This window comes from Gossypium hirsutum, chromosome D02 (assembly GCF_007990345.1).
Source record: "Gossypium hirsutum isolate 1008001.06 chromosome D02, Gossypium_hirsutum_v2.1, whole genome shotgun sequence".
In the NCBI taxonomy this organism is placed as follows: Eukaryota; Viridiplantae; Streptophyta; class Magnoliopsida; order Malvales; family Malvaceae; genus Gossypium; species Gossypium hirsutum.
The window spans coordinates 68,194,770-68,208,861 of NC_053438.1; the positions used below are offsets into that span (position 1 = coordinate 68,194,770).

General features: G+C 32.4%; 2 protein-coding genes across 5 annotated transcripts; both read right to left on the bottom strand.

The window, feature by feature from the left end:
* Nucleotides 1–1,542: 1,542 nt before the first annotated feature.
* On the bottom strand, nt 1,543–6,683 carry LOC107908956 (outer envelope protein 64, mitochondrial). Of its 2 annotated transcripts, none has more exons than XM_016836275.2 (13): nt 6,264–6,677; nt 6,014–6,166; nt 5,793–5,917; nt 5,575–5,700; nt 5,013–5,195; nt 4,725–4,869; nt 4,389–4,557; nt 3,683–3,811; nt 3,386–3,586; nt 2,700–2,827; nt 2,557–2,608; nt 2,359–2,428; nt 1,543–2,060 (listed from the first exon to the last, which is right to left on the bottom strand). In XM_016836275.2, exons 1-13 carry the CDS (start codon nt 6,509–6,511, stop codon nt 1,978–1,980), a joined length of 1,812 nt encoding a protein of 603 aa, XP_016691764.1. In that variant the 5' UTR covers nt 6,512–6,677; the 3' UTR covers nt 1,543–1,977. The 2 variants fall into 2 exon arrangements, 1 of the variants encoding a protein (XP_016691764.1); XR_005910556.1 differs by having other exon boundaries at nt 2,008–2,060; nt 3,421–3,586; nt 6,264–6,683.
* A 2,462-nt stretch (nt 6,684–9,145) lies between these two features.
* Nucleotides 9,146–12,723, bottom strand: LOC107908955 (probable protein phosphatase 2C 10). 3 transcript variants are annotated; one of them, XM_041089114.1, is made up of 6 exons: nt 12,705–12,723; nt 12,161–12,292; nt 10,837–11,070; nt 10,264–10,540; nt 9,858–10,012; nt 9,146–9,771 (listed from the first exon to the last, which is right to left on the bottom strand). In XM_041089114.1, the coding sequence occupies exons 2-6, from the start codon at nt 12,197–12,199 to the stop codon at nt 9,631–9,633; spliced, it is 846 nt and encodes a 281-aa protein (XP_040945048.1). In that variant the 5' UTR covers nt 12,200–12,292; nt 12,705–12,723; the 3' UTR covers nt 9,146–9,630. The 3 variants fall into 3 exon arrangements, with proteins under 3 accessions (XP_040945048.1, XP_016691762.1, XP_016691763.1); XM_016836273.2 differs by lacking the exon at nt 12,705–12,723 and adding an exon at nt 12,438–12,663; XM_016836274.2 differs by lacking the exons at nt 12,161–12,292; nt 12,705–12,723 and adding an exon at nt 12,438–12,662.
* Nucleotides 12,724–14,092: the final 1,369 nt, after the last annotated feature.

Sequence of the window (14,092 nt, forward strand, 5' to 3'; positions counted from 1 at the left end):
CGAACCCTGGTAATCTTAGCAACAGGGCTGAACGTCTCCTCATAATCCTGCCTATATTTAATTGTTTCATGATAATTTAACTATTTTAAAACTAAAATTTAAATATATTTTAAGAGATATATAATATTTTCTTAATTTTATTGTGAACTTAAAATATTCACCGTTAAAAGAAATAATTTGTGTATTAATAATATTTTAAACTGTTCCAACTTCTTTACTCATATTATAATTTAGTAAAAAAAATTAAATAATTTTATATTTTGTCAACTAAATAATAAAATATTATATTCTAACAAAGTAAAATAAAAATATGATAGCAAAATAATATTATATTCATAAGCTAAGATAAAAAAAAAAGTATATGCCTAGTGTAATATAAAATGGTTATAAATATGATCAACATTCATGATAAAAAAATATTTGGCCTAATATAATAGGAGTTCCTTAAATTACGCCCTTTGTTTTGTCGAATAAGGTATTTAAATTCTATTTTGTAATCGAAATTGGTCCCATTAAGAAAAATCGTTTCAACCAATTAAAAAGTGTCAGGTGGCGATATCTGATTGGCTTTACCTTTTTCTAAAGGAGTGTAACAAGGGCCAATTTCAGTTATGAAATAAAGTTTTAAGCACTTGGTTCAAAAAAAAAAAACCTAACTCAAACAAAGAACATAATTTAAGGACCTCCTATTGAATTAAACCAAAATATTTTTAACAACATCATTGCAAAGATGGGAAGAGTTGGAATGAGATAATCTCCATCCACCCCACTTGCATAGCACGTTCTACATTTAAGGAGTTCAACGAATCTTGTATGTAAGATTATAACTTTGGAAAACCCGCCTCTGGACATCCCAATTAAGTGATAATTTAAACTATTAAGATTCTCCTCCATCCATCACCATTCACAGAAAATATTCATAATTCCTCAAAATCAAACACAAAATATTAATAATTAATATAATGCTTTTTATACTTGAGATTAACACTTTTTTTAAGGTACTACTTATATTAATTTTTTTTATAAAAATAATAATGTTAATTTTTTAGTGTTTAATTTGAATTTTAAAGTTGATTTTGTTAATACTAATAAATTTATATTTTTTTATGATTTTGATCCCATTGTTGTTTTTTAATTTAGGTTTAAGATTGATTTAATAAAAAATAATTAATTATATATTTCATCAAATCAAATTTAGAAATCCGAATTAGGTACCCAAATGACAAAAATAACATAGATGCCAAATTCTGTATTAAGTTTTAATATTATTAAATTTAAAAAAAAACGAAATTAAATGGCTGTAAACGAGCTTTCAAGTTCCTCCTTTGCTTTGCAAACAATTCGTTTCTTAATTTTAATGTGAAAATGTTTGCATTGTGTGACAATTTAATCTCTAAATTCAAAAGAAAAACCATTTTTTTCTACGCTGCAATTTTTGCGGTTCTTGTGAAGCACAAATTAAGAAAAAAAAAACCAATAAATCGAACTTTTACTATTTGAAAATCGATTTTCTGAAGGGAAAAAAAGAAGAATTCTCCTTGATCTCTGAACTTCTAGTATTCTAAATATATTTTATAATATTTGAATTTTCACACTTTTTTCCAACAATTACTAAACAATCAAAAACTATTAACTAGCATTATTTTTCACCATATAAGAAACTTTTTAACCCCCACTTTTTTTTTCCTTTTTCCTATTCAACATAAATGCTAAACTAGCAGTTGAATAACTTTTAATTGTATTGGTGTCTCAACAAGATTGCATAGGTCGAACATATACTGATTACACAGAAACAATGTGTCGAAGGAAAAGAAATTGCGGCCAAAAACTGCACCAGCAGCACCCTCTAACCAACATGCTTTTACTTTGATTTTCCGTTTACCGAAGGTTCGGGTAAATTGCACAAAGATTGCGCCTATCTTCAATCAACCTTGTTTCGTATTTGTTAGACAAGAAGCGAAGCAGAGAAGAGCAGTATCAACTAACCAGTTTTCGTAGTCTTTTTTCTGCGAGGTTGGCTACTTTATTTTGAGGCTCTAGAACCAATGCGTGTTTGAAATCTGCAAATGCCAAACCAAGAAACCACTCAAGAGCTTAGCAAAATCGAAACTGCTTAAGATGAGCGGTATGATGCATAGTGTTGAATTTGTAAACTTTTAAAATACAAATTGATCATGCTGGGGGTAAAGGAAAATTATTGTTCTAAGATCAAGGGGGTGATAGGATTGCAGAGTGAAACATGCATCAACTATTAAACTATTTCATCTCTCTCACACTTATGACAGATTTGAACACCGTATTCATCTTCAAGGGCCTTCAACTATTAAACTATTTCATCAATTATTAAAGTATTCTCACCTTCAAGGGCCTCTTTATAACAGAGTAGTGAGTCTCTGGCCGTCCCACGTCTCAGATATGCCTTCACATTCTGCAGAGAAGTATTAGTTGACTAATTGTATCACTCGAGTATAACAGCTTTGTTCTCATGTTGCATACGTATTCCAAAGTTCCAACATTTCAACTTGAAAAAAAAAAAAAAAGAAGATATTTCATTACCTTTTTGTCAAGTGATATTGCCTTGTTGCAGTCCTCTTCAGCTTGCTGAAAGCTGCATTTTCAAAAGTCAGATCCCTTCGGAAGTATGTGAATGTGAAACAATGTAATGAACTTGGTAGCAACAACTATTAGAGACAGCATACCATCCTAGTTCCAAGTAAGCTGCTGCCCGGTTGTTATAGTATGTTGCATTTGTCCCATTTAACTTAATAGCTTCAGTGTAATAATTAACTGCCTTGTTCCATTGCTTTCCCTTAAAAGCAGCATTTCCCTGAAATGGAACTTGTCATTAAAAGCCTTACAACGGCAGACCTTTCTGTGAATTAAAACTCACAGCAAACCAAACATACTACTTTAAATAATAACAAGTGCTAACGCTGCAGACACCGAAACTAAAAATAATGTTCACTAGCATTTAACAGAGAAAATACTACTTTTGATCCTGATCACACTCGCTCTTAATGACTTTAAGAACAAAATGGTATACCATATGAACATGAGGGGCCTGGATGCTACATTACTTAGAAATGTTGCAACATAAGAAAGCAGAAGTTGAGCAAATAATTAAGAGAGAATAGCAGTTATCCATCGTTCTTTACAGGTATAATAACTTAGCCATCTAAAGAACAAGCATTCTTCCCACTTTTCTTGTCAAGATGATTGTAAGAACTCATCAATTAACATGCCATTTAGTAAACAACTTATAATCAAACAAGGTGCAAACTGACTCCCAACAATAATAAACCCCGTGGCATCATTCACATTTGCAGAAATTTCATTAGGCAAACCAAACCATTCAGATATTGGGAGATGTTAGAGGAGGGAAAACCTTTTCCTTCAACAGTTCAGAAGCATCCATATTACCATTGAGATCAGGCAATGGTGCCGAATTGGATGCCATGCTGACTTGTTCTTGCAGAGAAGCATACATGTCCAAAACTGTATCAAGAAGAAATTTGTCTGCTCCATGGTATGTGACAAATGAAACAGAAATAGGACAACCATCATGCTCTCCTAATGGAACAGAAACCTGGGAGGAGATTGCAAGGTTAAATAAATGTCTGATATCCAGGTTACAAACAACATACAAGATTGAAAACTTAAGCCTTGTGACAGCAAAAGCCACCTGACAGCACCCAGACATGCTAGCAACACTCAATAAAGCACATGCTCTATCATGAAACTCGGTGGAACTCCCTTTCTTAAGCTTTAGTGGAGGATCTGCAATCGTGGGAATAACTAATACCCCATCATCCTGAAACAAATAGGACAACTTAATTAAGTGACATCATCCAATTCCAGGCCATCCCTATCATCCAAGCCCATACCATTTCAAGAGAAGCAACAGAAATCTGAAAGCCATTTGGAGACCATGAAAGTAAACCCAAATTGAACGGTGTTATGATAATGGCATACATCAGACATTTAATATATATACATATTTAATTTGATCAATTCTAGCTATCTCTCATACTATATTCTTCTGATCAATTCTATCAATTCATCTATCGCAACAACCTCCCAAATATCAAATTTTAAGTTTAAATTGTTACTAAGATGCAAATTGCTCCCATTTCTTATTAGAAAAAGAGAAAACTACGTTTTTATTTATAATTACAAGGCAAGATCATTCTACGAAGTTGTCATAGTACCAAAACTATCCTGGCAATAAATGGGACACAACTCATTTGTATTATTGTCTATAGTACACACTATTGTCAAAAATGGTAACAGTAATTAACCATAACAAAGGCCAAGAAAATTAACACCTTAGCAGTGTGAACAAAATAGACACAGAAAGAAAGCGAATGTAGGAAAAGAATCTGCCACACCTTTAGAAGACTTTGCATTGCAGCCCGCATCTCAGTCCTGACTTTGTACAAACTTTTTACTTTCTCGTATGTATTGTTGATTGCAGCAAAAACACAACGAGAAACTTCAGGTCCTAGTCTTGGTTTAACATCTTTAAGCCATTCTTCATGGTTTGTTTTAAATTCATATCTAAAAAGTATAAGTACTAGATATTAGGTAAATAGGTCGTCTACAAAGCCAGAAACAAAATTCTGCACAACAATGATGATTATTATATCCCAATTGAAGGGTTGCAACAACTGAAGCAGGTGCAAGAGGTATATGGTCCTGCATGTAATGACAGTATTCTTAGATACCTTTGTAATGACACCATTGCAGATGAAAGGGCTTGCAAAGCAGAAATTCCATTTTGCAGGTTTGTTGAATGTTGACAAAAACCCTTTAGACTGGGTACATTCGAAGCAATAAACTGACAAAAGTTGACATGCTTTGGCAGCTGATCTGTGCAATTAGCAAGAGGTCGACACATCAAGAAGCAAGATTCACATCATTGTGACAGAAGAGGTAGCAGTAGACTATAATTAAGATTTTCAAACCAGAAAATAGCAACTGATATGAATAAAATTGATGGCCATACAACTTACAGCCAGAAAGCTTTTCAACTGCTTTGCTAATAACATGCACTGTCTTTTGCTTGGGAACCTTTGAAAGCTGGAATAAGTCATCAGCAAAGACAAGGTGCCTTCCCCTTCTGGGTTCCACTGCTTTTAGTTGCAATAAAACATTCCCAACACGATGTAGAATAGATGGATCACGAGCAAACCATCCTTAGATATAATAATTTGACAAAATCAGTAAATAGAAACAAAGGAACTCTAGAAAACAGCAATGTGACCTCTCCAGAATTTTAATGCTAAGCAAGAAATTAGAATATTAAATGCCTACTAAATATATGAAACTGGGCATCCTTATAACAAACAACACATATGCTACAAAAACCTAGAGGGAACTGCTCTGTTTATCAGAGCAGTATCCATCCATTAATATATCGTGAACAGTTACGCCACACTTTAGTAAAAAGAGAAAGTAGGTCAAGGCAAAGCGAGTTGGCATAATCATAATTCATACTAGCTAAAGATATCAACACCTATAATCTGCAGGGAAAGGCAACAAAATATTACAAACAAGAATGCCACATTACAATACCAATAGCATCCAAACTTTGTGAATTTGGAAGAACTCCAATCGTAGATACAGCTCCATGAGATGGACGGAACCCAAGAATACCACAAAATGATGCAGGAACTCTCACACAACCAATTGTATCAGTACCTACAAAGTCATCAAAATAGTGTTATATGTTTATAGATAACACTAGGAAGAAAACAACCTGTATATCAACAAGATTCAGCAGCAAAAGTTACCTAGAGCAAAGTCCACAAGTTCAGCAGCAACTGCAACAGCAGAACCACTTGAAGAACCTCCTGGAACATTTGACGGCATGTTTGGATTTGTAGGTGTCCCATAATGCTTATTTTCCCCAGTTATTCTATTAACATTAACAAAAAGAAAAATATTACATTGTACTAGATATATTCTTCCTAGAAAGAAATGGGAAATATGAAACGACGAAATAAAAGGTTACCCGAAAGCCAGTTCGTCCATAACTGTCTTGCCAACACATTTAGCCCCGTTTTTCAACAAAGCAGTGACCACAACCGCCGTCTTGTCAGCAACCTCGTGTGTTCTTTGCCAATCGGGATTCCCAAACCCCGTCGCGTGACCCTTCACATCAAATCTGTTACGATCATTAAAAAATAAATAAATAAACGATTAAAAAAATATGATAGAAAGTATTAACTAAGGGGGAAAGACATAGTGATGGAATTACGAACATGTCCTTGATGGCAAACGTAAGGCCCGATAGTGGAAGTTCGGCGGCGGGCGGCGGAGGCTGAGGAAAAGGAATCAATTCGAAGCGTTCCATGAAAGCGCCAAAATCTTCTCTTTTGATGATCATCGCTTTTTTCCTCCTTCTACGGGTCTCCGCGACCACTATAATTCCGGCCACCGTTATTCCCGCCACAATCCATACCTTGGGGTTGGAAGCGTTGGTTTTTATTAGATTCAGCGTTTTTGACATGATCGGTTCGGAAAAAGAAAATGAAGGTAAATAAGAATGGCGGAGCAGCTAAAAGGGTTTTGGGAGGGTTTTAACCAAGGATTTTTTATTTGATCAAAGAGGAATGAAATTTGCTACAGGAAGGCGTAAGCAGGGATTAATGGTTAAGCAGCGCGTAAATAATACGCGCCGGGCTTTGGTAGGTATGGGAATTTTGCGTGCCGTATCGCTGATGTTAATTTTGTTGACTGATCCGAATTTCTTAGTTTTGACCTCTACTAATTAAAATTAGGGTAAACTACCTACTTAGTCAATCAACTTTTAGAAAGCTTTCATTTTGGTCACTTAAAATGAAATCTTTGCAATTTGGTCACCAACTTTTAGAAAAATTTCATTTTAGTCACCTATGCATTGAATCTCTAGATAATTGTACACATCACGTCATGTTTGCACTTTCGTTTTAGTCACACAACTTTAGGTCGTTTTCATTTTGGTCACCAAAAACCTAGCTTTTTTAAGTCTTGATTGGGGTAAAAAAATTGTCAACTTGTACTTGTTTGCCACATTCCTAAAAATTTTAAATTTGGGTTTTAAAATATAAATTTTTAAATATTAAGATTCAAAATTATAGTAGCAAACCAGTAGACATTATCAATAGATAAAAAAATCTCAACAATTTATTTAATTTAATTTTAATATTTTGAAATTATTTTAAAAAATTATCAATGAAAGTATTGTCTTTAATAGTTGTCTACGAAACTCAATTTTCTTTTGATTATATGATTTTTTAAATCTTCCATGCTAAAATAAAAGTAAAAAAAAAACCTTACAATTAATTAACTTAATTAATTTTATCTTCATTCCAAACAAAATTTATAAATTTTTTCATCGCTTTTTTACCCAAACGACAATACAAGCAATTAATTTAATTAATTGCAAATAATTTTTCTTTACTTTTAGCTTAGTATGAAAGACTCGAGATTATATAATCAAAATAAATTTAAATTTTGTAGACAATTATTAAATATGAGTTATTTTAATTGATTTCATTAATGATGATCGGGAAACATAAAATTAAAATTTTAAATTAAATTAAATTAATTAATTATAATATTATAGTAAAAAATCGTTTAGCATTACTAATGGATAAAAAATTCAACAATTTGTTCAATTTATTTTGATATTTTGAAATATAAAATTTCAATATTAAAGAAAAATTTAGAATTTCAACTCTGGGATAAAGAAGTACCGTCTGAAAATTTTTATGTATTATTTTAGTTTCTATCTCTTTTTCACTTTAATTCTTAATTTTTTTACTCCAATCAATACTTAAAAAATATTTTTCAAGTGACCAAAATAAAAACGAAAATATAAACATAATGTGACATGTACAGTTAAATGTTGTTAGAGATTTAACCTTTTTATAGTGCCGCGCATGGTAAGAGAAATTACTCCCAATGAGAGAAATTTTTTTTTTCGGTAATAGATGAGAGCAATTGCTCTCAAGTTAAAGAGAAAGTTATTTTCTCTAGGACAAAAAGCATGGGCGAAACTTCAGTGTCTTGGACGAAATCTTTTTTAGTAGAGAAAGAAAAATATTTTAAGAAGTACATGACTTGGGAAGGTCAACTTTGAAAAGTTAATTGGCTAAGAAGGCAAAGTATTATAAGAAATACGTGACATGGAAAATAATTTTAGAAAGATTAACGCCAGATGAGATGAGGAAAGGTGTATCTCTGTGACCTAAAAATATCAAAAGCTTTAAAAAACTTGACACCTCTTCTCATAAGAGATACAATACTAGAAAATGTATGCGACCTGAAAAGATCAATAGCTTTAAAAAGATCAACACCTGATAAGCTGAGGTGTATCTTAAGAGATAACACCTTAAGAGATATACAATATGAAAAAAAATCAAGAGCTCTAAAAAGATTGGCACTTGATGAGATAATGTGTATTTTAAGAGATATGACACTTTAAAAGGTACATGACTTAAAAAAGCCAATGACTTCAGATAGCTCGACGCCGAATGAGGTGAGGTGTATCTTAAAGTATAAGATACCTTAAGAGATATGCAACCTGAAAAGATCAAGAGCTTTAGAAAGCTCAACACTAGATGAAGCGATGTGTATCTTAAAATACCATGCTTACTACACCAACAATTAATACAAGCTTTAGATTGAGAGTTTAGAAATGATTCACCCTGAAAAGGAGGGGAGCCATAAAGACGAATGATCTCGAAAGGATGGTGAAAAAAAGGGAGAGAACCTACACTTCATGAAATATCTAAAACGGGGTTCTCATGTGAGAGAAGATGAGAGAAATGGTAGGGAGTTCTCATTTTTCTTTTGTCATTTGAGGGTATGTATAAAGCGCTTTTTTGTGAGACCCGCACAATAATATCTACTATGAAGAGGATGGTTATAATTTATAAAGGGTGTGATTAATGAAATCTAAAAGATGCTTATATATTACAAAGTTCTGTTAATAAATTTTCGTTAAATTTGACCATTAATATTTAAATCTCTGATTAAAAAAATTAAAATTCAATTTATAAAACATATTTAAATTTAACAAAAATTAGTTATCAATGTATCGACCAAGTAGACGGACTAAATTGCAAAAATCTGAAAAGTATAAGGACTGAAGACATAATTAGACTTCAAAAAATCTGAAGAGTTGAAGCTATTTCAACAGATTTGAGCTTTTCCATCTTCAATGCCTCAAAGAGGTGCAATGCAAAATTATACATAAAATGATGGAAATGAATCTACAATGAAGAATTCAACCAAATACCAAAGCCGCCAAGCCGCCAAGCCACCACTTGCCGCCACAAACACTAACACTCTGTTTGGTAAGAAGGAAAGTAAAGGAAAATTGAAAGGAACACGTCTAATCTAATGACTCGACCAAGAACATATAGCATACATCGATATGATCGTATGCATGAATTTCAACCATTAGATTACTACTCTTTTACTTTCTTTCCTATCAAATGGGGTACCTTAACGATAATGAAATCTACTACAAACTTTCAGCATTATGCATTTTCAATGAGATTGCTAGTTGGTGTTTACCCTTTTGAATCGTATCTCATTCAATCGAGGAACTGTTCTTCCATTGCATTTTTGGTTTTGCAATTAACCCTTGAAACGAACTACAATACAGGAGATATCATCCTTACTGTCTCGGTTCAGTGACTCGGTTATTAGCCTTTTAGCTGCTCGAAGCGGGTCCTTGGTCTTTTTCGCAATATCAACGGCTTCTTGATTGGACATGACCTGGATTAAATTTGCATACAAAAATGAGAACAAAATAAACTATAAATTAGACATTGTTGGTCTTCACAAAGAGAGACATGGATCACCTTCCATAATCCATCACTTGCAAGGATGAGAAGTTCGGTATCCGAGTCAATATCGACAGTTTTCATGTCGGGATCGGATCGGAGGTGTGACTTAAGATTCTTATCTCCAAATGCGCGAGAAACAGCAAGTTGGCCATTCACTCTTGCCACATCCCCTGGGGAAAAATATGCCCCAACAAGATTGATTATCAACGAGTAACAGTAAAAGTCATCATCATACAAAATTTTAGTGCTGATTAGTTTGCATTCGGAGGCAATAACTAAACCGATATAGTGCGATAGATTAGCAATCTCAATCAATAAGCTTTCTATTAAGTTTAGAGAAATTATTTACTTTCAATCTGTAAACAAATTTTCCTTAAACAGAAAATCATACATATGCACGGGGGAGATGTGAAATAATAACCTGGCATGTTTGAGACAAAGCCACCTCTGTTCTCGATGCTGCCACGCTCTGTGTTCGGCTCATGATCGATACTCATCTGTATCGCCTGCCCTTCCTTTGAGAGAACAGCACGTGAATCTCCAATATTGGCAACCCATAATTTCCGCCCATCTATCAAAATTGCAGTGACAGCAGTGGATCCCCCTCGACCCAAGCCGGGAGTGTGTGTGAGAATTGCTTGGTCTGTCTGCTCATAAGCTTTAGAGATGGACCCCCTGGGATTGGTCCAAAACTCCTCCTGCAAGTTATTACATAACACAAGGACATAATTTAACAGCCAACAAAAGCAGCCGGGGAGTTGGGGCTATAACAATAAGAATCAAAGCACCATCATTTCAACGCCAATTAAAAAATTTATAGCTTTGCCTTTCATTTTTGAAGATAATTTTAAACAGCAATCACCATTGCTAGATCAATAAAGACACTCTTTTTCGAGTGTAGCATTTAACTGACAAGAATTATTCTGTTTGACTGTGGTATCTGATGCCCCTAAGCCCTAATGAATTATTCATATTGGATTAATCAAGAACTCACATCCTTCAAGATATTGGAAAACAAATGCTTTTGCAGATAGGCTGGTACGCTATCTCCCAAATGGCCATCATATATGGCAAAAAGTCCGAGCTCATGTCCCCGATGCTGAGCAAACTTTGCAACATGATAATCCTCCATGGGATGATTTGCTTTTCCTTTCACCAAGGTGAAGCCATACTTGACAAGCCCCTGATGGCTTCTACCCTTTCCAGAGCTACACGAAGAACGTCTTCCCTAAAAGATAAAAACTTTTATGATATTACATAATGGACTGCAGCCAAACACAAATTGAAAGAAAGCAAAGGAGAAGAAGAAACAGCAACCAAGCTCTATCTAGGTATCATCTTTCTAATTACCAACAAACCGTAACAGTGAAAAGTTTCATAGGATCGTGTTTCCACATGAGCAACATCAAATTCAAAACTGAATAGTATATAAGAGAACTTTTTTAACTGATTCCTGAAAACCAAGAACCAGGGAGATCATGATGACCACTTTCGCAGGGTAAAACCATTGCCTCGATTCCTCTAGTTGTTAACCAAACAACAGAACAGAGAATCTGCCCTGAAGCTTTCAAAAAGACTAAGAAAAAAAACCGAGTAAAGCTAAAACGAAGATATTTTTATTAGTATACAAGCAAAAAACTAGCGATATTTTTCAATGCTTTCAAGATCCAACACAAACTATAAAAGGAATAAAAATGCAGATATCAACAACCCTAAATGAATCATAAATAGAAAAACCAGTACGGTATATCTTCCGTATTTCGCATATAACATCAGAATAAATCAAAACACCACAGATAAAATGCATTAAAACTGTTTCAAACTTATTTTTCAGTGTCCTCACTAAAACAAAGGTATCCTGTTTTATTGAAATAACTCAATTTCAGGATTCTAGTGCTCTGCAGACTGCAATCATCTAAGCCCCAAATATTCCCATAATTTAAAGGTAGCATTTCAAATCTCAAAAAATACTTTCATGTTTCATTTGTTTCTTTTTGAACCCCCCTCACCCCCACCCCACCCCCCCCCAAAAAAAAAAACCAAAAAAAGGCTTTGGCACTGAGCTACAATAGCCTATGCACTCAAAGTGAATGAAACATAGAATCTGGCATAAAGTCAAAGCTACCACTAAACTAGATCATGGCCTTACAAGAATCTAATTGAAATCACCAACCAAATATATACAGTTATATACATAAACATATGATGAGAACAACTAGGAAACATATGATGAGAACAACTAGGAAACTGATATATAGACTTGGATAATTCAAATATTCAAAGTTAAATCGAAAAGATTGAACTGAATATATGCTGACCTGAGAATAGACTGAGTTGAAGCAACATAGATTATCCATAAAATTCAATTCCCCCTCCACACTTCTCACTTCTTTATCTATTATCACTCAACATCTAAAAGAAAATAATTTCCCCCCCAAGAATTTCTCAACCTGCATAATCAAAGAACATTAAACAGGCAAAAACAAAAAAACCCAGCAACAAAAACAACTTTAAACACCCCCAGGCCTAAATTTTCCTATATAAACAGAAAATCAAAACAAAATCATGAAATGGGCATGTTAGAATTTTCCTTACCGATCCACCAAAACACCCAATTCACAAGAAGAAGAAAAAAAAAACTAAGAACAAACAAACCACAGCTGTACAAGACTTGAATTTCCCCAATTGTTGACTATCCTTCCCTTGTTCTCAATAGAGAAAAGTAACAAATATATGTAAAAGAATTAAATGCTTACAAAATAAGGACAAAAAAAACTTAGAATAGTATATTGACTGATAAAGAAACACAAAATAAAGTCTTTGGAGGGGCAAAAGGAAAAAGAAAGAAAATAAATAGGGTACCCTTATTGACTTTTCTCTATGTCTGGGTTTGGTTTTTTCATTGTTTACTGAGTACTAAGAAAGGTAATATTTTTTACCATTTTTTTCTTTTCTTTTTCATTATTTTATCAATCTCCATTAATTAGTGCTTGAGAAACTGTAAATTGTGAATTCTTGGATCATTCACCAAAGGAAGTGGTAGGCTCTTTAAAGTCAGCTCATTTGTTTAATCTTCAAGTGCCAACTGGCAAACCATCTTTATTTATTCCTTTTTTTGGTTATATATTTATTATTTAATTTTAATTTATTATTATAATTCATCTTTGTCTCCAGATAAATTATTTTATAAACTTTTTCCATCAGATTATTTATTTTCTTTTTTTAATTATTTACTGATATTTTAGTACATTTATTCATTTTATTGATATATAATTTTGATTTTTTTTACCTTATACCCTAAATTTAGACATTTTAAGATTAGAATTTAGATTTTAGAGTTTAAGGTTCGAGATTTAAGTTAAAAAAATTAGCAAAATTATATATAAATGACATGGAATAAATTGTAATTGGAAAGGGAGGATGGATGATGTGGTGGGAAAAAATAATTTCTCTCGTGTATGTAGTTATATAGTCTTTCATAAATTCTAAATTTTATAGGATAACTTACTTAATTGGTTACCCAATTTTTTAAGGTATTTTCATTTTAGTCATTGAAGTTTTAAATCTCTAACGGGGGTTAACTGACCATGCAATATCATGTTTGTACTTTCATTTTGGTCACTTAATTTTTAAGTCGTTTTCATTTTAGTCACCCAAAAATAGATTTTTAAGTATTGATCGAGGTAAAAAATCAAGCATTAAAGTGAAAAAGAAATAGAAATTAAACTAATATACAAAAATTGTCAAATTGTACTTGTTTATCCTAAAGTCAAAATTTTTTTAAAAAAATTAACATTAAAATTTTAAATTTCAAAACATCAAAATAAATTTAATAAATTGTTGAAATTAGTTTTTAGTAATTGATAATATCAACCGATTTATTTCTATAATATTAAAATTAATTATTTTTTAAAAACTTTTAAATTTTACTTTGTGTTTCCAGATTATTTCTAATGAAATAAACTCAAATTTAATAATTGACTATGAAACTTAAATTTCTTTTGATTATATAATCTCGAATCTTTCCATGCTAAGCTAAAAGTAAAGGAAAAAAACATACTTGCAATTAATTAAATTATTGCTTGTTTTTGTTTGGAATGAAAGATAAAATTAATGAATTCAATTAATTGAAAGGATTTTTTTTGTTTTTATTTTAATATGGAAGATTCAAGACCATATAATCAAATGAAATTTGAGTTTTGCATACAACTATTAAAATCGATACTTTTCAATAATAATTTTTGAAAATA

Coding starts and splice junctions, on each gene's coding strand:
- LOC107908956 (XM_016836275.2), bottom strand. CDS start 6,511: ATGTCAAAAACGCTGAATCTAATAAAAACCAACGCTTCCAACCCCAAG. Junction 5,196..5,574: donor ACAAAGTTTGGATGCTATTG/GTATTGTAATGT, acceptor ATTATATCTAAG/GATGGTTTGCTCGTGATCCA. Junction 4,558..4,724: donor GCAATGGTGTCATTACAAAG/GTATCTAAGAAT, acceptor TATACTTTTTAG/ATATGAATTTAAAACAAACC.
- LOC107908955 (XM_041089114.1), bottom strand. CDS start 12,199: ATGGATAATCTATGTTGCTTCAACTCAGTCTATTCTCAG. Junction 11,071..12,160: donor TCAACTCAGTCTATTCTCAG/GTCAGCATATAT, acceptor TTTATCTTTTAG/GGAAGACGTTCTTCGTGTAG. Junction 10,541..10,836: donor TTTCCAATATCTTGAAGGAT/GTGAGTTCTTGA, acceptor AATAACTTGCAG/GAGGAGTTTTGGACCAATCC.